General features: G+C 47.7%; 1 protein-coding gene across 1 annotated transcript in view; it reads left to right on the top strand.

Annotated features, from left to right (window-relative positions):
* The window catches only part of drp2 (dystrophin related protein 2), a 489,581-nt gene that overhangs the window by 403,910 nt on the left and 61,852 nt on the right, over positions 1-23,819 (top strand). Inside the window, exons 11-14 of the mRNA XM_038775302.1 lie at positions 11,657-11,718; positions 12,300-12,374; positions 13,750-13,951; positions 19,338-19,423. Coding sequence (XP_038631230.1) covers positions 11,657-11,718; positions 12,300-12,374; positions 13,750-13,951; positions 19,338-19,423 — 425 coding nt within the window. The remainder of the gene's footprint in view (positions 1-11,656; positions 11,719-12,299; positions 12,375-13,749; positions 13,952-19,337; positions 19,424-23,819) is intronic.

Genomic DNA, 23,819 nt, shown 5'->3' with positions numbered 1-23,819 from the left:
AAGGGCACTCACCACTGACTTGGAAATATACTACCATTCCTGCACTGTTGCTGGGTCAAAATCCTGAAACTTCATCCCTAACAGCACATCAAAGGTCATTATAAGGTGCTCATATGCAGGGGGTAACATATGGATAGAGGATTGGTTAGTGAACAGGAAAAATAGAGGGGGCAAAATTGGTCTTTCTTTTTCAGATAGGCAAGAAGTGACATGTGGAGTGCTGCAAGGATCAATGCTACGTCCTCAATGATTGACCGTTTATATCAATGATGTGAATGAATGGACTGAATGTATGGTAGCTAACTCTACTGATAACACAAAGATAGGTAGGAAAGTAAGTTGTGAAGAGGACAAAAGGAGTCTGCAAATGGTCATAGACACATTGGGCGCAATTATACAGCCAAACTGCACCCAAAAAGCAGCTCACCATGGCTGATAGAAGCAGGGAGACCCCGCTCCTGGGATCTACGCAATCTCGCGAGACGTTGCGATGTGAATCCTGGCCATTGTGGCTTGTTTATACAAAAGATCAGAACTATGCCATTCCTTTGCACCTAGCCTTCCATTGACAGACAAATGGGTCATCAGTCTCTAAAATGGGACAATGGCTTGTCAAACAAGGTTGCACCGAATGACAATAGATCTCAAGTGAATCATCTTATACATTCCCTAACGAGTTTAATTCTGAATGGGCCCATGTGACTCAGCCAAGTGTGGGCATATCACTTTGATTCTGCTCCTAGATTCTTTTTTTTTCAGTTTGTTTTAACCCCTAAATTGCCTGTTATGTCTAGGACCCCATTTCTGGACCCAATTTCCTAATATCTCCCTAGTATGACAACAGAAACAAGGCACCTGTGAACTTATGTAGGTTTTTAATGACACAAAGTGAATGGTGAAGGTATATACAAACAATACTTTAACTTGTGTGTGTAGGATGTGGATTATCTGGTTAGTTAAAACTGGTTAAACTGAGGACTGGTATCAGGAGATCCGTCCTCACACACACAGAAGTTATCAGTATGTGGAATGGACGTCCAGATGAAATTATTGGACAAAGGCCCTGGAATCATTTAGAAACAATTAGATGCTGTAATGAAGGCACTTTGGGCTGTTGATGGATTAATTTACATTGGCTGAATTACTTTTCACATGCATAGCTATCTTGGGATCAGTCTAGGAGTAAATGAAGTAACATATTTGCATCAAAATAAAAGGAAATGTTCAGTACTAAAGATTACAATCAGAATTTTATTTCGAAACATATTTCAAAAAAGTGCTTAGTCGCCTGGTGAAAAAAATTGGAAAACAGCCAAATGGGTTTGTACAGGTAGATCTGTGTAGCTCCATCCATCTCTGCCACTGCCCCATCTCACCTGCAGCTGAAACCTTCATCCATGTCATTTGTTACCTCTAAACTGGACAACTCCAGTGTTCTTCAGGCCAGCCTCCCGTCTTCCACCCTCCATTCACATGAACACATCCAAAATTGCTGCTGTTGTAATCATAGCTCTGATAGATTTAAAAGATATTCGAGATTTGCCATCCCAGGAAGGACTTATAAAAAAGTGCAGTACACTCTGCGAATAGCAGCCTACATTTCCCTCTTCTGCTTTGTTTCTCTCTCTCTCCCGCCCCCCCCCCCCACCCCTACTTCTTCATGCCTTTTCATCTCTTTATCAAAATTTCTGTTCCTTCCTCCATTCCCACCAGCTTTCTGTACTCACCCCTCATAGCATTGTTGCCTCTAAACCTTTTATAAAATTTTATAATTTTATAATATAATACCTTTCAAAATAGTCATGTGTGAAATCATGGCAACAGCAATTGCATCTAAGCAGCAGTTTTCTAAATATTCATCATTCTTGCATCATACAGTTGTCAAATTATTTATTAGCACATTAGACACTTCCCATGCATCGACACCCAGTCAACCTGAGGTCACGCTTGCAAACAGCCTTATATAGCATTGAGGATGACTTTGAGAATGCGGATGTCACTGGGAAGCCCTTGCTGTTGAACAGAGTGCCTGGTTAGTTTAAAGTGGTTAAACTGAGGACTGGTATCAGCAGTCAGGAAGGGTGTGGAAAAAGCTGAGGACGAACAAAGTGACCAGATGGCAGAGGGCCCATCAGAAGGAAAAAAATCATTAGTCCACCTCAGGGCCAACGCTGTTCATCCGTACCATCTACGGAAAGGACTGCTACTCATCGGTAGGCTCCTATAGCCACAACAGGTGATATTCATTCCAGAAGTGACACCATCTCCCGAGATGATGCCCACAACCTACAACATTAGGTACTTAGTACTGGCTCACTACTGAAATGAGCACAGGAAGCCCTGGGGGAGACAAGAGGAGAAGATCAGAGATATACCTAACTCCCACCTGAGGCAAAAATTGGTCCATGATGGCAAGGCTGGACAGGCAAGGATTGGAAGTGGACAGGAAGGGGCATCAGTGGGAAATAAGGTGGGAAAGGCCAAAGGACAACCACAACTGGAGGAAATATAAACTTTAAATACAGCTTGCCTAATGGGAATAACTTTAAAAAGAAATGAACATACAGTGAAGAACCTCTTAGTATCAGGAGAAAAGAACCTGGGAGATAGAGTTTGCAGGGACAACATGTAGATTTCCATTTTTTTCTTTCCATTACTGGTGAATCAAATGTGTATTTCCAAGATATTGGGCGCAATCTAACCAAATTCGTTTGAAGTGTGGTAGTGAGCGGAAATCGGCAGGTGTTTTCCGACGGCTGACCAGGCGACGCCATCACTGGTATCTATCGTTAATTAGGGCACTAATTCGGAATTGCCAACCTGGCCAGACTGATGGTTGGGGTGGGGTCCAGATGGAATACACAGTTCCCCTAAGGATGTCGGAGGGTGAACCACAGGTCAGCCTGTGCTGCCTGGGAGGCAGTGGCAGCAGCCGGCAGCTCGAGGAATGTCACCAGGAGGACTGCTACCCTGTGCCGCAAGAAGCTCACGACCACCACTGGGCCGTAAGGGTGAGTTGGCATCAAACCCCGGCAGTGGTCCTGCACCTCCCCTTGCCGTCTCTTCGCCTGGCACCACGCCCCCTCCCCCCCCCAACACAAGATTGTGACGTGCCCCAGCACACCCTTGCACCCACCAAAACATCCCATCCGTGCCCAGCAGTGATGCACCCGCCTGTGCCCCACCATGCCGCCCCGACCCAACCCACAATGCATGAAGTGTGCGATTCACGATGCCCCCACTGTCACCTTGCAGAAGAGGTTGGCCCACAACAGCCGGGAAAGGACCCAGACGGGTGGCGTGGTGTTGGACCTCAGGCTCCTCACCCACTATGAGGAAAGGGCCCTGGAGGTCACCGGAGGCAGAGAACAGATGGGTCACCAACGTCGCTATCAGCCTGCAATGCAAAGGTGAGCATCCACCGGCCCCACCCAGATGACCTGTCACATGTGAGTTGTTCATGAAAGCGTGATGATCCTTCCCTCCCACTGACCACACGTCCAATCTCCCATAGGATTTCTATCGGACAGTGCCGGTCCATCCAAGGTGGCCACACCCCACCACCCAAGAGAACACCTCGGAAGAGAGCTCTGAGAATGCCACCATCATTGTCATCCCTCCCCCACCAGCGCAGAGACACACACCTCAATGGCGAAAGTAGTGGACAGGCTTCAGGGGCACAATCTGGTGATCACCAAACAGTTCCAGATGCGCATCAGGTGGAGGCAAGAACAACCAAGGGACACAGCAGTCAGAGGTCTGCTGCTCCCAGGACCCAGCTGGATCCCAGTCAGATGCTGAGCCTCTGGGGCAGGCTATCCCGGAGCTGATGCAAAGAATAGGGTGCAGCAGTGAGATTCAGAGGGGGGATGTGAGCGACACTCCAGCGGGTCCTTAACCGATTGGAGGAGTCACCAAAGCTATGGGTGCAGGAGATGGCACTCACAGTGCGTGGCACTGAGGCCAACACTGCAAGGATGGTGACCGCAATGGAAAGCCTGGAGCATGATATCAGCACCATGAGTGGTGGTGTCCAAAGCCATGGCTGAGGGTGTAGACAGCATCTTCCAGTCGCTGGAGAGCGTGTCCTTGATGCAGGTGAAACTTTGCGAGGGGCTGTAGAACATATCCCAGTCTCAGGTAGGCATCGCTGAGATGCTCCAGAGCATCCCGGTCACTGAGGACCTTGTCACAGATGCAGGTAGACATTGGCGATGTACTGCAGAGCATGGCTCGATCCCAGAGGGGTATCGCTGAGGGCATCAATGCTATGGTGCAGACATTGGAGAGCCGCCAGGTCTGTCAGAGCCAGGTGACACAGGGGCATCCGGAGCTCAATCTAGCTGCCGCTGTGTCCCAAAGTGACCCCCAGCAACCTATGGTCACCAGTTGGAAGAAGGGAGTGCTGGAACCTAACCCAGAGCCTCTCTACAGGGTGACAACGGTGGTAGCCAGCTCTCCCGAGTACATCCCCACCCCCCACACTGACAGCACAGCAAGGCACCAAGTCGCACGGGGCCCTCCAACACAGGAGGACGCCCACCAGGGGCATCAAAGGCCATGGGAGGGGGTAAAGCAGCAGGCTGCCCCACCCCTGGTGCCCACCATGGGAACACACATAGCAGTAGAGCACAGAGGGCTCAGCATATAGAGGATCACTGAGAGAATACTGGGGGGGGGGGGGGGAGATGGGGTGGCACCAACAAGAGCTAGAGAATGTTGGGGTCGCGGTTGTACATCGTTAAAGAACGTTAGTTCCCGGCACCACACAGCCGGTCGATTGCACCCATTCTCTTTTTGTAACAATTTTTCCGACAGTACATGGTGGGGACCAATTCATTTCATTCGGACTTCCCTGAAGGTTTCTCCTTTAAGTAACACAAGCTGACTCAGTTACCTTTCCAATTTTAGTTTTTTTACTAGATAGCCTATTTAGGCATGTCCAGGAAGAAAAAATAATCCTGAATTCAAAACATCATTAAAATTTCAAGCTCAGACAGACAGCAAAATCAGAATTTGCTATATTGAAATGCCAGGTCAGTCCAGAGTTTTCATGGTAAACTGGCTTATTCCAGCTGTAAAAGCAATTTGCATGCAAATGAAAGAGAATGAGGATCAGAGAGAACTGAAGGAATGATATTTCAGGGGTATGTACATTTTTTTGCATTTAGTCATGAGTTTTCATCAGCCTCTAAAGTTTCCAATAATTTTTCAGCCAATGGCCATTGTTTGATCGTTGAGCCATACAAAATGTTTCTCTGGACCCATGTTAATACCTATACAATGATCAGTTTCTAGGAAATGGTGGCGTCACGTATTAATCCATTCTTGACTTGACTAGAAGTGTGTACATTTTGTGCAGGCTTTCAACAGCAAGTGGTTTTTAACATGTAAAAGATGATATTTAAAGAAATTGTTCCGCCAGTGGCTTGGTGTGTACTTAGGATTTCTTGTGGCACATTAGCTGACTAATAATCAATATTTACATTCCCAAGCAGCACGGTGGCGCAGTGGTTAGCACTGCTGCCTCACGGCGCCGTGGTCCCAGGTTCGATCCCGGCTCTGGGTCACTGTCCGTGCGGAGTGTGCAAATTCTCCCCGTGTTTGCATGGGTTTTGCCCCCACAACCCAAAGATGTGCAGGGTAGGTGGATTGGCCACGCTAAATTGCCCCTTAATTAGAAAAAATGAATTGGGCACTCTAAATTTAAATATATATATTTACATTCCCATGTGAAAACTATCCTCCAGGGTGAGACGCTATTGAGTGACCAGCATATATGGACTAATGCTCCAGCATGAGTCAGAACCTGCACAGCCGACTGTGAGATCGAGATGGGATCATTTTGATCTTTTGGAGATTGACAGAAGTGGTTTTGGGCCATGCCTCTCCTGATTATCAGAGGAGGGGGGAAACGGGTGGCCCAACTGATTCATCTGCTGTAAACTAGCGACTAAAGTTTAAAATTAATCCCATGCTCATCTGATATGAGCATAGCACTGGCTCTGCTCATCTTTTTTTTAAAATATTTTTATTCTCCATTTTCACATTTTCTTCAAAATTTACACCCCACCAATAAACAGTCAACAGTAACAAATACAGTGTCAATCGCCTTATTAACAACAACGATCCCATCCTCCCACCGTCCCAAACAACGGCCCGCCTGACAATATAAGCATCAAATAAAACTAAACCTCCCAAGGAGGAAAAATAGGAAAAAGAAAAAGGAATCAGGAATCGCCTGTGGTCACCATTGACATACATAGTCCACCCCCCCCAAACCCCCCCAATTTTCAACTCCATCCAATCCCCGAAAGAGTACCGTGAATAACACCCATGAATTGGGGCAGCAGGGTAGCATGGTGGTTAGCATAAATGCTTCACAGCTCCAGGGTCCCAGGTTCGATTCCCGGCTGGGCCACTATCTATGTGGAGTCTGCACGTCCTCCCCCTGTGTGCGTGGGTTTCCTCCGGGTGCTCCGGTTTCCTCCCACAGTCCAAAGATGTGCGGGTTAGGTGGATTGGCCATGCTAAATTGCCCGTAGTGTCCTAATAAAAGTAAGGTTAGGGAGGGGTTGTTGGGTTACGGGTATAGGGTGGATACGTGGGTTTGAGTAGGGTGATCATGGCTCGGCACAACATTGAGGGCCGAAGGGCCTGTTCTGTGCTGTACTGTTCTATGTTCTATGTTCTATGAATTGTTGACCCCCCCACCCACCCTCCCAGAATCCTCCCTTCCACTTCCTCTTGTAAGCTCCTCCCCCCAACCTCGGTTTCTTCTCCCAACTTTTCACCCCGGCTAGACTCACCAAAACCTGTTCTACCAGGCTCCGATAGTCGCAGCCCTTCCACCCGCTTCTGCTTTGCCCAGCACAGGACCTTCTCCTTCACGCTGTACCAACGGAAACACACAGTTACCACTCTTGGCGGCTCACTCGCTTTTGGTATAGGTCTCCACGACCGATGAGCCCGATCCAGTTCTTATCGAGAGGAATTGTCCCCCTCCCCCGATAGCTTCGCCAACATCGTTGCAAAATACTCAGTCGGCCTCGGGCCTGCTACCCCTTCGGGCAGACCCACGATCCTCAGATTCTGCTGCCTGGATCTGTTTTCCAGGTCTTTCATTTTGGCTCACAGACCCTTGTTGGTCTCTATCACCTTCCGCAGTTCCTTCCCCATCGAGGTGAATTGATCACTGCTGCGATAATACCTCTTCCACTTCCTTCAGTATCTCACCTTGCTCCCGCACCTCCACCGCTGCGCTTGATACCGCCGCCCTCACCGGGGCAATCGCCTCCTCCACCAGCGCTTTCAATGCCGCCCCCATCGCCTTCTTCATCGCTTCCATTTGCTTTGTGAACTGTTTTTCAAGTTCCACAGTCATCACCTTGGTTATTTCTTCTGCTGTGAACGATGCGGCCTCCCCTGGTTCCCCAGCCTCCACTTTCCTTACAGTTCCTGCGCTGACTTTTCCACTCACCGGCGGACTTTCATTAACCCCCTTTTTCACGGCCGTTTTTTTCCCATACTTGGACATTTCTCCTCCCTGTGCCTTCTTACAGCTTTTTCCGCCTCCGTTGCCCCTGGGACCAGGCGTTAAAACCTTGAAATTTCTGTTCCAGAGCAGTAGCCCTCCAGTGTGTGGCTGCCTCCCCGCCCGCCGTCACCGGAAGTCCTGCTCGTCTTCATCTAATTGTTAATTTTATCCTGAAGCACATTTCAGATTTGTCTTTGCTTGGGTTATATGCCTTGCACTCTGACCCTGGAGGATCCTGATTGGGTGTTTTGCGAAGAGGTGCCGCGATAAATTGCAGAAAATCCTGATTTGGCGGCACAGTAGCACAGTGGTTAGCACTGTTTCTTCACAGCTCCAGGGTCCCAGGTTCGATTCCCGGCTTGTGTCACTGTCTGTGTGGAGTCTGCACATTCTCCCCGTGTGTGGGTTTCCTCCGGGTGCTCCGGTTTCCTCCCACAATCCAAAGATGTGCAGGTTAGGTGGATTGGCCATGCTAAATTGACCCTTAGTGTCCAAAGGGGTTGGTGGGTTACGGGGATGGGGTGGAGGTGTGGGCTTAAGTCGGGTGCTCTTTCCGAAGGCAGGTGCAGATGCAATGGGCCGAATGGCCAACTTCTGCACTGTTGATTCGATGATTCTATGATCATGGCAGTCAGAGTGGGCTGGGGTGGGTCCCAGCTTGCAGTGGCGATGTTGCTGGTGAGGTTTGACAGAGCACAGAGTAACCGATCTTTGAGGTCCTGGGTCAACTGTGAACGTTCCCTTGGCCACAGAAAAATGCTTTTCACTGTACTTCGGTACATGTGACAATAAATCAATCGATCAAACTGATTTGTCCTTTAGGTTAGAGTTTTTCCCTCTGGGTCTCTTTTTTTTTTTCGAGTACCCAATTTTTTTTTTCCAATTAACGGACAATTTAGCGTGGTCAATCCACCTGTCCTGCACATCTTTGGGTTGTGGGGGTGTAACCCATGCAAACACGGGGAGAATGTGCAAACTCCACACAGACAGAAACAGTGATTCGAAAGGGGGTCCTCAGCGACGTAGGCTGCATGGTTAACCACTGTGATACTGTCTCTGGGACACTTTTTTACGAGCTGTTAGAATGGAAGAATTGAGTGATGACGCACGTTGAGGTGGGTTTGGTTAATCCTTGGCTCGTCTGTTAAAGAGAGAGATAGTATCCTTCCTGTAGTGGCTGACAGTGCTGGGTGATTCCATATTTCTAGATCAGTTTGGCCGTTCTTCCCTGAAGGGTTTTCTATTTCTTCCTCTCTTCATCCGGATGAGCAGGGTGCAGTTATTAATCCTGGTCTGATCCGGTGGTTCAAGGGAGGCTCTCTTGGTTTTCCCTCTCCCCCCACCCCCCTCCCAGGGTGCCTAATTGTTGGGTGTCTTGATGATTCTTCGACTTTTCAGTGGCAGCGTCTCCCCAGCTGGGGCTAGCATAGTCATCCTTTCTTTTTAGTATAAATGGCGGTGGTTCCCTGCCATAGAAGCAGTTGAAGAGATGCGGGTCCGCCTGGGGTGGGGGTGTTTGGGTGTACTGGAGGTCCTGGGTGTATTGATTCCTGTGAGTCGGGAGCTGCTGGACTAGGCCAGGTCCAATGCTATGGCTGGTATTCGAGTGCCTCCTGGAACTTGGGATGTCTCTTCTTGAAGATGCCTAATGGGTGGCATGGTGGCACAGTGGTTAGCAATGCTGCCTCACAGCGGCAGGGACCCGGGTTCAATTATGGACTTGGGTGACTGACTGTGTGGAGGTTGCACTTTCACCCCATGTCTGGGGTCTCCGGTTTCCTCCCACAGTCCAAAGATGTGCAGGTAAGGTGGATTGGCCATGCTAAATTGACCCTTAGTGCGCAAAAGCTTAGGTGGGGCTACTAGGGATCGGGTTGGGGTGTGGGCCTAGGTGGGGTGTTCTTTCCAAGAGTCGGCGCAGACTCAAAGAGCCGAACGGCCTCCTTCTGCACTGTAGAGATTCTAAGAATAGTGACGTCCTGAGAGAGTGGGTATTTCTTCTTCGGTGCACCGGGGCCCAGAGCTGAGCTGGGGGGGGCAACAGGATGTCAACCAAAAAACAATGTACTTTCTTGCATTGAATGAGCGGCCTGTTCTCTTCCTCGTGTTGGGTGGTCCTGGTCCATTGTTATTCTGCAGTTTACTTATGGTGACTCGAGCTCTTTTTCCTCTGTTTTTCTTCGTAGGCCTTGAACACTTGATCAGAATCCAAACATGTTGTTGCCTGTTCTCTCTATACAAATGTATGGAATGATGTTCGTTCTGTACGGGGGCCTGTTCTGTTGTGTTGTATATATGTAATTCTCCTTTAGTACTGGGGTTTTCATGTATTTTCTTTGTTTTCTTTTCTTTTGTAAGGGTGGGTATAAAGAATTGATTGGTTCCCGCATGGGGGCCGACAGGTTTGGTATCCGAGGAGAGGGGGCTGGACCATTGGTGCCTTTGGTACTGCTAGAGTTGAGGGAGATATATATTAGTGTGAGCCCGAACATGGCACGGAAAATTCATCCTGAACTCTAGTGGTAATTGTGGATTGACGCGTTGCGGGAGGGTGTGCACTATTTTACATGTTTTTGTTGTTTCATTCTGTTTCTCCCTTGTTCTCGGCTGAAACTAATAGAGGTATCCAGCTATGTCTAATGATTGTACTGATCCAGTTATAATGTTGTTCGCCTGGTCTCCTCTGTATTCCTGTAGGTGGAGCAATTTTTCTCCATGCTTACTGCGCTATATTTATTTTGCAATTTTGTTGCATTGTTTACAAAATTGTAAAATCCTAATAAATATATATTTTTTAAAATGCACCCCATATTGTTTAAACCTTTGCTCTTTGCTGGCTCTTGACCACAGTGCTGGGTGTTGTGCTAGTGTTGATCAATGTGTCCTTGAGCTGTGAAGGCATGAAATGTCAATGTTTATTGTGTTTCTCATTGCTATGCAATGATTCTTGCTGGAAGATAGTTTTGAGGCAAGGACAGGATTGGTCTTCATTGGGGCTTCTTGTTACTCTGTACCTTCACCTGTGAAAAACACCCACCAGGGTGAGATAGCATTAGGTCATATATGGACTAATACTTTAGGACTGAGTCAGCATTTGCAGTAATGTGAAGGAGTGGGGGATCTTTTATTATTTTTCCAGCACTGACATTCCTTATGTGGATGAACATAGCCCACAAAATGTAATTGTTTTACACTGCTGTCCAAACTCCTCAATCTGTTCATATATCATGGCAGGATTCTCCCGCAATCGGTGGGCAGGCCGTACCGGTACCAAAGAGTGGCGTGAACCACTCCGGTGTTGGGCTGCCCGGAAGGTGCGGAATCTTCCACACTTCTGGGGGCTAGGCCGGCGCTGGAGTGGTTGGTGCCACGCCAACCGGTGCCGAAGGGCCTTCGCCGGCCGGCGCGCATTGGCGCATGCACAGGAGCGTCAGCGCGTTCTGGCGCATGCGCAGAACCGCTGCCGTGTTTACTGCACATGCGCAGCGGGTTTCTCCTCCGTGCCAGCCATCGCAGAGCCTTACAGACGCCGGTGCGGAGGGAAAGAGTGCCCCCACGGCACAGGCCCGCCCGCAGATCGGCGGGTCCCGATCGCGGGCCAAGACACCGTGTGAACCCCCCTGGGGCCGGATCCCCCCCGAAGACTCCGTAGGCCGACCTCCAAACCAGATACTGCCGGCATGGACCTAGACTAATCTACGCCGGCGGGACTGGCCAAAAACGGGTGACCGCTCGGCCCATCAGGACCGGGAGAATTGCTGGGGGGGCCGCTGCCAACGGCCCCCGACCGGCGCGATCCCCGTCTCCGCCCAAAAACCGGCGCCGGAGAATTTGGCAGCCGGCATTGGAGCGGCGGGGCGGGATTCACGCTGCCCGCCGGCTATTCTCCGACCCGGCAGGGGGTCGGAGAATCCCACCTGTTCATAAAGGCCCCGTTTTTGGCTTTTAACTATTGTACCTCTCACCCATGAGTTTTTCAATTCATCCAATCGCATCACAATTCACCATAGGTAAATCAAAATCATGACCCAAAAATCAATCCTCTTACTTTATTTTCCTGAGATGTTAAACAAAATTTAAAAAATGTTGTCCTCCAATGTGCTTTCTTTATTCTTTCAGTCACCAGGGCCAGACAACGTGCTGGGATCACCCAAAGATGACCGAACTGTACCAGTCACTTGGTAAGATTTTTCATACAACCTTGTCCTTCAAGGTGTGCATTTATTAGGAGCAGCATGGTGGCGCAGTGGTTAGCACTTCTGCCTCATGGTGAGGCAGAAGGACCCAGGTTCAATCCCAGCCCCGGGTCACTGTCTTTGTGAAGTTTGCACATTCTCCCCGTGTCTGCATGGGTCTCACCCCCACAACCCATAAAGATGTGCAGGGTAGGTGGATTGGCCCCGCCAAATTGCCCCTTAATTGGAAAAAAAAGAATTGGGTACTCTAAATTTCAAGAAAAGGTATGTTTTTATTACAGATGTTCACAGCAGCATTTTGGCATTCTGTGAGTCAATTATTAATTGGAAACCCCTTTGAAATATGAATAGCAAGAAAAAGTAAAAGTAACTCAACTTATTGATGTCGACTGTTGCAGCATGACTTTTCAGATCCATTTCCTCCTCTTGCTGCTGAATCAGTGGAAATACAATACTCAATCAGTCACTACTTATTAATCTTTGAGCAATGTAATATTATTTCCTCTCACAAAGGCCAATGATGTGAGGTAATAGAAATCTTGTACTTTTCGATTTTTTCCTAACAGCTGCGCTGAATAACATCAAATTCTCAGCTTACAGAACAGCCATGAAGCTGAGGCGTGTGCAGAAGGCACTTCGTTGTAAGTATATCTGGTTCATTTCAAAACCTTGGTGTATGTTCACAGAGAACTGCATTCCTACCAGTGGCCAGGCAGCATTGAGGCGATACTTTGCCTTGTCTTCAGCTCATAGAAACCTATGTTTGACCATTAATAAAATTAAATGAATTCAGAACCCGATTTGCAATAACATTTATCAGCTCTCAAACTTGTTTTCTACCTTAATCCCCGGTCTGATGTCTGGTCCAATTGTAGGTCTGCCCAGAAGCCCATGTGGGCTACAAGCCGCAAACACGGTGATGCTCATGCCACTGGAGTGCCTCTGGCATTGGGGTCCTATAATATCAGACAATGAAGCCTACTTAATGCTCATTAAGAGTTGCTGAAACTTGATGGACCTCGTGCACTTTCAGCTATATCTTGTCTCAATGCAAATTGAAAAACAAGTAATTGCCAATCATCGCTCCCAATTTAAATTTCCATTTTAGTTTACGAAGATGCAAAATGGGCTGCTGATTCACCTTCATCTGTTTTAAACGATTGCACAATCTCCCCTTAACTTGCTCACAGCCTGCTCAGCAATTGTACACTTAGCTCATTTAAATCTATAAGGCCAATTCCCCATAAGGTAGTTTAAGTGTTTAGAAAAACAAAGGGAAAGAAATTTCAGCCCCTTGTCAATCATGGGCAACATGCTGTGAGTGCCTTGATAAAATGCTACCGAATCAAGCCTGTATTATTGGCTTCTTAGCTCCCAGGCATATGGCCAGTGTATGGTCCAGAATTGCAGCACCTCCTCTCTAGTAATCTTAATACTAGCTGTGTTGCCCTGTGGACGTGCTGAGCTGAACCCAGTTCCTTCTTGTAAAGAGAATATCGGAGGAAGAGTTACTGCTGTCTTGTAATTACTTCAAGGTTGGGTTTGCAGAGGACCGGAAATATGCCACCCAGCTGAAGTGTCCGTGTGTGCCCATCACGGGAAAACCTATGAAAGTGAAGAGAATGGGATGAAAAAAACCTTAAAAGCAAGAGGTTTTTCAAGAAAAGAATAGTCATCATGTACCAATTAAAAAACCTCATCCCCTCGTCTCACAAATATTTGGAGTTTTAAAAGCATCAATCAGCCTCTACTGGATTTGAACGGGGACATTAAAAATTAATGTGTCAGGCTATCATACTCCAATGTATTTACTTTAAGGAGAACTAAGGAGACCCTCTTATGAAATGTTGTTGGGCTAACCGCTATGAACATTAACTGCAATTCATTCTCATTTTGGAGAACACCTGAGCAGTTTGTCCCCAAAATCCTTTACTGTCCTTATTTAAGTTGTTCTCTGATTGTTCATCCAGTGTTTCATGTTGTTCATTTTGCTATGTTTGCATTATCTACTGCCAGTGGACCTGTTGAGCATGGCCAGTGCTTCCAACATCTTCACGCAGTACAAACTACAACAAAGTGACCAGACAATCGATGTTCTGGAAATCATCCAGTGCCTGACCGCGATGTATGATCACCTCGAGCAGGAACGTGGGATCATCGTTAACGTGCCTCTCTCTGTGGACATGTGTCTTAATTGGCTTCTCAATGTTTATGACACGTGGGTATTAATTTCACCTCTCTTTATATGATCTGTTCTGTCTAACAGTTAAGCATGAATAGTGGTGCATCGCATTGTTTACATGAAAATGTTGTGCTAGATATCAAATATATATTCCAATAGGTCTAGTTGGCTAAATCAGTTGTCCTGTTGGCCTTAAACTTTATCCCATGGATTCCAATCCCGCCCATACTGATGGCTTAGAGATCTCTCTGATTGTTGTAAGGATGATACAAAATAAGGTTTAGGGAGTCTCAACTCATTCTCTGATTGGTACAACTCTGCGACAAAAAACTGTCGAGAGTTTGACTTTAAGTTGGTAATGAGACCATAAGGATGGCTTGTGTTGATAACTGAATGGAAAATAATTGGCACATGAAATTTAACACTGATGAATGTGAGACTGTGTAATTTAGTCGGAAGAATGGATTTTCACAGTAACTTCATTGCAGTATTAACGTAAACCTATCTGCGACACTAATAAAGATTATTATTATTAGTTAGATGTGCAAGTCTATACGGAATAGAGGAGGAACGCGATCTTGGACTTCAAAAACACCAATCACTAAAAGTTATGCCACAGGTTAGGCCTATAACAAAACAAGCACAAGCTTTTATTTCTGGAAGGATAGAATTGAAAGGTAGGAAAGTTATGCGAAATTGGTATTGAACCTTGGTTAGACCACATTAGTACTGCGTGACGTTCTGGTCGCTGTATTAAAAAAATTATATATGGTGGAATCCTCCACTCTGGAACTAAGTTTCATTGTGGGAGGGGTGGGGGAGAGACATCGGAGGGACTCCTGACACAGGGTGTAGCGGGTAAACCCACCAAATTGTGTAATATTCAGCCACGAGGTTCACGTTGAATTTTGTGGCAGGGTGGGCAGGAAGTGGACCACCCCACTGTCATATCCAGCCACCATATTTAAAAGACACATGAACAACCCCACATGCATAGAAACATAGAGATATAGAAACATAGAAAATAGCAGCAGGAGGAGACCATTCACCCTTCGGGCCTGCTCTGCCATCATTATGGCTGATCATCTAACTCGATATCCTAATCCTGCCTTCCCCTCATATCCTTTGATCCCATTTGCCCCAAGCGCTATATTTAACTGCTTATTGAAAACATACAATTTTTTAGCCTCAACTAATTTCTGTGGTAACAAATTCCACAGGTTCACCTTCCATTGGGTGAAAATATTTCTCCTCATCTCTGTTCTAAATGGTCTACCTCTTATCCTCAGACTATGACCCCTTTTTCTGGACACCTCCACCATCAGGAAATCCTTCTTGCATTCACCTTGTCTAGTCTTGTAAGAATTTTGTAGGTTTCTATGAGAAATCTCCTTATTCTTCTGAGCTCCAGCAATTCTAACTGATTCAATCCCTCCTCATACGTCAGTCCCCTCATCCCAGGAATCAGTCTGGTAAACTTTCGCTGCACTCCCTCTATAGCAAGAACATCCTTCCTGCACACAATATTCCAGGTGTGACCTCACCAAGGCCCTCCATAATTGCAGCAAGACTACCCTGCTCCTGTACTCAAATTCTCTCGCTATGACGGCCAACATACCATTTGCCTCGTTTACTGCCTGCTGCACCTGCATGCTGACCTTCAGCAACTGGTGTCTCTCTCCTAATTTATGGCCACTAATAGTTTGCCTTCCTGCTTTTGCTACCAAAATGGATAGCCTCGCATTTATCCAAATTATACTGCAGAGTTGCCCTTCCTAAGAACCAGCCCCCCCTTCCAAAATTGACCTTCGTCTGACTCCCCTCCCCCCCCCCCCCCCCCCCTTCCTAACATCTCGCCACACAACCACTCCTTGCTTTGTGTGATGCAACCTCTTCCTTTGTGTGTGGGCCATCTGCAGTGCGGTATATTTCCTGCAACTAGGAGTAAAAACGGTGCGAGTGACAAAAACTGAGGCGAATGGCAGATAAGGGGAGGTAACTGAAAGAGATCGCCCACATGGCTGCACACCACGTTTACAGATCAGGAAACAGAATGGTCTGACTTCCTGCTGGCGTGGTGGAAGATTCCATGGAGGTGCAAAATTTCAGCTGGTAGCTCCATTAATGAACATTCATGACATGCAAATTACCGTTCACCAGCAGGAAAGGTGACCTCCCATGAACCTATCGCGAGCATGCCATGAAAGTGCTGAGGAGAAAATTGCAACTTGCTGTGCCGCCGTCAGATTTTTTGACTTTTTTTTTAAAACTCTTTTTATTAGCTTTTCTCACAGTTACAGATTTTTAGATATTTAACCTCACTCCAAATTTTACGGTGTTGCTTGCCACAATTCCCACCAGTAATGCGACTGGAAAATTCTGCCCAAGGGTGCAAAGAGCATTTATAATGATAATACAAGAAATTAGTACACTTGTGTATCAGGAAAGGCTGGGTCTCTTTTCTCTAGAATAAGGAAGGCTAAGGGGTGGTGTAATAGAGGTCTTGATAGAGTAGATACAGAGAGAATGTTCCCTCTTCTGAGGAAGAGCATAAATTGAGGTCATCAATGTAAAATAATGACCAAGAAATCCAATCAGGAATTCAGGAAAAAAGAGAGGTAAGAATATGGAATGTGCTATCACAGGGAATGGTTGAAGCCATTAGTATTGATTCATTTGAAGGGAAACTAGACAAGCATTTGGGGGGAAAGTTGGGAGGCAGCTCCAGTGTAGCAGTGACTGCACAACCTAATGGCCTGTACCTGTGCTGTATATCCTATATAATTTGTAGCCAGCTGTGCAAGATCTGCATAATGGGAGGTGCTGCCTCTAGCATGTACAAACAGCCAAGATCGCATAAGAATGCATTCATAAAGAAATCATAGATTGTTTTTATTCTTGAATTTTGAGTAATATGTCTCAATTTGCATAAGATGTGTTAGCCGGGAATGATCTGACAAAGTGACTTATATCACTAACTTCGGATGGTTCTGCTAGTTTTACCCTCTAAGAGGTTGAACGAAAGAAAATAACTTTGAACTTCAGCGTAAATATTTTAAGGACCCAGATTGAGCTCTGCATGGTACCCCCCTTCCCCTGCCCCCCACCACTCCCACAACTCCCCCACCACCCCACCCCCACAGGATTCATTAGCCCCCTGACCCCAAACAATAGTCCCCAACCACCCACCGCTAATGTCCAGACACCTTCCCTCCATGTCTGAAACCCTCCCCCCAAACTTCCAGATGCCCCAATGTACTGATCCCCTCCGCTGATGTCCGAAACCTTCCACCAATGCTCGAAGCTCCAACCCCACATCCCACTTACCTTAGAAACTTACCCTTTCCCTTTCAATGGTCCCTTTAAATTCTCCTGCTTTATGACAGCCAATGCTGTAAAAAGGGTGTGTGTCCTTCTTCACTCGTTTTGCACCTCGCCGCTGAAGCTGTGAACATGCTTCACTTCTTCAGTCTTAGATTTAGATTTAGATTTATTGTCACTTGTACCAAGGTACATTGAAAAGTGTTGTTCTGCGTACAATCCAGGCAGATCATTCCTTGTATTAAAAAAAAGGACATACGATAAATACACAAACCCAGCCTGAGTCAGGAAGGTTGGTTGAGGCAAGCACTTTTCACCTTAAGCATAGGTAATTAAGGGCGGCACGGTGGCACAGTGGTTAGCACAGATGCTGGCCCAGGGTCACTGTCTGTGTGACGTTTGCACATTCTCCCTGTGTCTGCGTGGGTCTCACCCCCCCACACCAATGATGTGCAATATAGGTGGATTTGCCGCGCTAAATTGCCCTTAACTGGAAAAGAAAATTGGGAATTCAAATTTTTTTTAAATGCAGATAATTCGCTACGATGTGGCAATCCACCACTGATGGCCACTCCAAGGAAGTTACAGGCTTGCATAGATTCCCAAAAGCTCAATGCATGAATATATAACCAGCCATAAAGATCAGGAAGTTCCCAGATTTGATAACTGGCTTGCTTTGAGTCAGTGCAATCAATCATGTCCTGAAATTGGATCTAGGGCCTGTAAGCTAATGAGCAGAGCAATAAGACCATAAGATGTAGGAGCAGATGTAGGCCACTAGGCCCGTCGAGTCTGCACCCATATTCAATGAGATCATGGCTGATCTGATGTAATCCTCAACTCCACTTCCCCACCTTCTCCCCATAACCCTTGATTCCCTTACTAATTAAAAATATGTCTATTTTAGCCTTGAATTTCCTTAACAACCCAGCCTCTACAGCTTTCCATGATAAAGAATTCCACAGATTCATTATCCTCTGAGAGAAGAAATAACTCCTCATCTCCTGTTTTAAATGAGCGACTCCTTACTCTGAGATTATGCCCTCTGGTGATAGACTCCCAAAAGAGGAAAGATCCTCTCAGCACCTACCCTGTCAGACTCCTGAGAATCCCATAAAGGCTCAATAAGGTCACCTTTCATTCTTCTAAACTCCAATGAGTACAGGCCCAATCTACTCAACCTCTCCTCATAGGTAAATCTTTCCATAGCCAGAAGCAACCTAGCGAACCTTCTCTGGACTGCTTCAATGACCCTATATCTTTCCTTAAATAAGGGGATCAAACTGTTCAAAGTATTCTGGATATGGTCTAACCACTGCCTTGTATAATTTCAGCAAGACCTACCTATTTTTATACTCCATTCCCTGTGAAATAAAGACCTACGTTCCATTTGCCTTCCCAATTACCTGCTGAACTTGCATGCTAGCGTTTTGTGATTTATCCACGAGGACCCCAAAATCCCCCTCTGCTGCAGTTTTCTGCAGTTGTACTTCTTAGCCAGGCTTCTCATTCCTGATCATGCTGGAAGGGCTCCTGTTGGATTAAGACAGGACTGAGCTAAGTTGTGATGTTTGCTATAGTCAGATACACATACACCATTTGTTGGCAAATATGACATTTATCCAATACTCACTGGAGCCAGATAATTGGCCCATGTAGAATCAGGATTATATTACTGCGAGCAGCACGGTGGCCTAGTGGTTAGCACAACCGCCTCACGGCGCCGAGGTCCCAGGTTCGATCCCGGCTCTGGCTCACTGTCCGTGTGGAGTTTGCACATTCTCCCCGTGTCTGCGTGGGTTTCGCCCCCACAACCCAAAAATGTGCAGTAGGTGGATTGGCCATGCTAAATTGCCCCTTAATTGGAAAAAATAATTGGGTAATCTAAATTTATAAAAAAAAAGGATTATATTACTGCACTAAGCAGAGAAAAAAAGAGTATACACTCTTGGAACTGTTTGCTTTCAAAGAAGACTTTAATAGACATGGTAATCCTGAAATTATGAAAATAAGGTTTAAGTTCCAGCAATGTTTTTTAGAGGCCAGTCGTTTCAACCCCTCACATTTGGAATGATTTTTATTTGCTGTTATTCCTCCCTAGTGGTCGCAATGGCAAGATTCGAGTTTTGTCCTTCAAGACTGGTATTATCACTTTGTGCAATTCAGAGGTGGAAGAGAAATATCAGTGTAAATATCAGATGCAAAGGTGAAAAGGAAGATTTGTGTTTGTACAGCATCTTATCACGTTTCCCGGAAGCATCTCAAAATAGATCACATACAATATATTAGTGTCACCATGGTTCAGTTCATGGCCTACCCATCTGCATCTTTCAGATGTGTCATTAGAATGTGGACGTTATACTTATTCTGGTTCATGGGAAAAATTTCATTATTTGAAGGAGACCAACATTCTTCCCTCATCCTGCACATAGAAATTAACCATCCATTGCTGCTTGCTGGATCACGCTGTGTAAAAAACGGCGGTTGCCTTTACCTACATAATAAGTGCAACAAAAAAGTTATTCCGTTTATTATTTCTGGCAGATGTGATATGATGCTAAATGCAAGCCTTTCTTGACTTTTATTTGCTTTGAACTATTGTGGGTGCGATGTACATTAATTCAGATAAAATGTAATTATGCGGTATTTTTTGCCAGGTTAATTTTGCTAAATGTCACAATGGACCATAAGTAGGCACTGTAATTTTAAAAGACCAATCAGCGCTTGCCACTAATTGCTGGGATTATGGAGCCAACTCATCAGGAACTCCCCAAGGCTGAGTTATGAATTGAAGTAGGGAAGACCCAACTACTGACCGGATTCTACCCCAGGGAGTTGGAACCATAGCTCTGAATTTTACCCCACCCCAATCCCTCGACCATCCCACCATTCCCGACCCCCCCCCCTCCCCCACACACATACACACACCATCCCACCACTCTGAGACCAGAACTACCCGCCCAAGGTCAATGGACCTTTAAATAGTCAGCCAAACAGAAAATCTAGTCTTTAGGACCAAGCATGTTGCCCATTGGCTCTTCTGGTCACTGCATGGGTGGGCTGGCGAGCTGTCGGCCAGTCTGATTGGCCAGCAGCTCTCGAAGATGGAATTTCCATCCAAGTGAGGACAGAACATAGGAACTAGGAGCAGGAGTAGGCCCTTCGAGCCTGCTCCACCATTCAATGAGATCATGGCTGATCTTTTGTGGACTCATCTCCACTTTCCTGCCTGAACTCCATAACCCTTTATTCTTTTTTTTAAAAAACTATCTATCTTTATCTTGAAAACATTTAATGAAGGAGCCTGAACTGCTTCACTGGGCAGGGAATTCCATAGATTCACAACCCTTTGGGTGAAGAAGTTCCACCGAAGCTCAGTCCTAAATCTACTTCCCCTTATTTTGAGGCTGTGCCCCCTAGTTCTGCTTCTGCTTTTACCCACCAGTGGAAATAACCTGCCCACATCTATCCTATCTATTCCCTTCATAATTTTATATGTTTCTATAAGATCACGTATCCTTCTAAATTCCAACAAGTACAGTCCCAGTCTACTCAACCTCTCCTCGTAATCCAACTCCTTCAGTTCTGGGATTAACCTAGTGAATCTCCTCTGCACACCCTCCAGCGCCAGTGCATCCTTTCTCAGGTAAGGAGACCAAAATTGAACACAATACTCCAGCTGTGGCCTCACTAACATTTGATACAGTTGTAGCATAATCTCACTAGTCTTAAACTCCATCCCTCTAGCAATGAAGGACAAAACTCCATTCGCCTTCTTAATCACCTGTTGCATCTGTAAACCAACTTTTTGCGACTCGTGCACTAGCACACCCAGGTCCCTTTGCACAGCAGCATGTTTTAATATTTTATCATTTAAATAATAATCTCTTTTGCTGTTATTCCTACCAAAATGATGAACCTCACATTTGTCCTGCACGAGTAAATACTCATTGATGCTTGAGGCCGCGTCTTCCAGAACATTCAGGCCATAGGAAATACTGGTCTTTTCTGGAGACCAGTTACAGGAGTGCATTGGGAGAGGCCTACAACAGTTCAATGTTGGGCATTTTAATTAGAGTGAAAAAGGAACAAAATATGAACAAAATAATGCAAAAGATGGTCACTCAGCAGCATGCAAATTGTAAATGTTCTGCTATCGAGGAAAGGCAGCAATTGCAGATTAATTGAATCAACTCTTTTTACTTTGCGAATATATTGGCCTGACAGGAATTGCTTTTGGGATAATAAATACTACTCCAAAATGGACAAGTAACCAAACGTTTGTTTCAGTGCTAAATGAAGTGAAATGAAAATGAAAATAAATTGCCTTCAAATATATGGGGCGCGATTCTCCGAGGCTGCGCCGGAGCGAAGTAGACGTCGTGAACTCCGTCGAGTTTAACGTCGGTGCGAAGCGGCCCCGATCGCGACCTATTCTGGCCCCGGGATTAGGCTAGCATCGGGGCCGCGCAGAACACGGGGGGCGTGGCGTTAAATGCGCGTCGTTAGCGTGCGACGACCGAATGACGCCACGCCGCGTCCTAAAAGGCGCGATGCACAAAGAAAGACCCGCAGCAGAAGAGGGAAATGACGGAGCCACGGAGGGCCGCGCCGAGGTTCCGTGATGCCGACCTTGAGACCCTCCTAGATGAGGTGGAGAACGCAGGGGCATCCTCTGCCTAAGACGAGGGCATCGCCATCCTTCCAGCGGTGTGCGACGGGCCTGGCGTGAGGTGGGCACGGCAGTCAGTGCTGTGGGGCAGACCCCTCGGTCCGGGGAGCAATGCCGCAAGAAGCTCCACGACCTCACCAGGGCTGCCAGGGTGAGTACCACGAGGGTGCCCCGGGTCACAACCACCCCCCACCATGTCCCTCATCAGCCACCCCCACCCCCCCTCCCCGTGGGCACGAGGGGGAGGGGGGGCGAGAGTGAGTGGAGGATGGTGAACAACGTTGTCACAGACCCACATGAGCGCGGCAACCTCCTGGAGAGATGCCATGGTGTGGCTGCAACTTTCCCCCCACCCTGCATTAATGTAGCCTGTATCTGAATGCCCTGATGATATCCGCCTAATTATGATGCTCTATCCATGCCCCCCCCCCCCCTCCCCCCCAACAGGACAAGACTGCTCACAACAGCCGGGAGCGCAACAGAACCGGAGGGAGTTCACCCGTTATGCACCCCCTGACAGTGTTTGAGCAGAGGACACTGGACCTCGCTGGGGGCACTGGACCTCGCTGGGGGATCCGCCACCCGGGAGGTCGCGCAATGCGAGGTTGGAGGCGCAGAAGCAAGTGACACAACCCTGCATGAAAACCCCCCCCCAGCCCATCCTCTGTCCCCTCACACTCTGCCCACTGGACCACCCATCCTCTCTCCCCTCGCACTCTGCCCACTGGACCACTCATCCTCTCTCCCCTCACACTCTGCCCACTGGACCACTCATCCTCTCTCCCCTCACACTCTGCCCACTGGACGCCCCATCCTTTCTCCCCTCACACTCTTCCCACTGGACCACCCATCCTCTCTCCCCTCACACTCTACCCACTGGACCACCCATTCTCTCTCCCCTCACTGCCCACTGGACCACCCATCCTCTCTCCCCTCACTGCCCACTGGACCACCCATCCTCTCTCCCCTCACACTGCCCACTGGACCACCCATCCTCTCTCCCCTCACACTGCCCACTGGACCACCCATCCTCTCTCCCCTCACACTCTGCACACTGGACCCCCCATCCTCTCTCCCCTCACACTCTGCCCACTGGACCACCCATCCTCTCTCCCCTCACACTGCCCACTGGACCACCCATCCTCTCTCCCCTCACACTGCCCACTGGACCACCCATCCTCTCTCTCCTCACACTGCCCACTGGACCACCCATCCTCTCTCCCCTCACACTCTGCCCACTGGACCACCCAACACCCGGCCGAGCGTGTCTAACTAACCCCGTATCATTCTGTTCCCCAGGGCCAACCGACGAACGTCCAGGGCCGTCTGGTGCGACACACAGCCGACCATCCACGACGACCACCGCACCTAGGGGCGCACACCATGGGTGGCAGGAGGTCGGCCAGGAGGGCCATCCTCCAAATCCGGGACTCTCGAGCGGGACGTACAGAGGACGGACAGTGACAACTTTCATGGCTGTGCGTTGCCCGAAGGTCGGGCCGTGAGACAGGACAGGACGGGGTCAGTGGACCCAGACGCACAGAGGACGGCGACACAGTCAACGGACTCACCCGACGCTGAACCGTACATGGGCCGCGTGCGCCCTGCGCCGGGACATGACTGGGACCAGGACACTCCTGAATTTCTGACGGACGAGGATCTAGAGCTTGCGGCACTGCTGTCTCCCACACCATCCACCATCCCAGAGACACTCACCTCGGTTGGGCAATTCAGTGATGAGGCTCCTGGGTCACGGTCTGGTGTGCACCACACAGCCGAGCCGGTACAGCAGGTGGAGGTCGGAGCAGCCGAGGGACTGGACAGTCGGAGGGCAGCCCAGGCCCAGCATCCAGCTGCCCCCCAGACGTTTCCCGGGTTCCTGGATTTACTCGACCAACCTGGACAGCCGAT

The sequence above is a fragment of the Scyliorhinus canicula genome, chromosome 17, assembly GCF_902713615.1.
Source record: "Scyliorhinus canicula chromosome 17, sScyCan1.1, whole genome shotgun sequence".
In the NCBI taxonomy this organism is placed as follows: domain Eukaryota; kingdom Metazoa; phylum Chordata; class Chondrichthyes; order Carcharhiniformes; family Scyliorhinidae; genus Scyliorhinus; species Scyliorhinus canicula.
The sequence above is the reverse complement of the archived record's forward strand: the minus strand, read 5'-3'. Positions and strand labels throughout refer to the sequence as shown.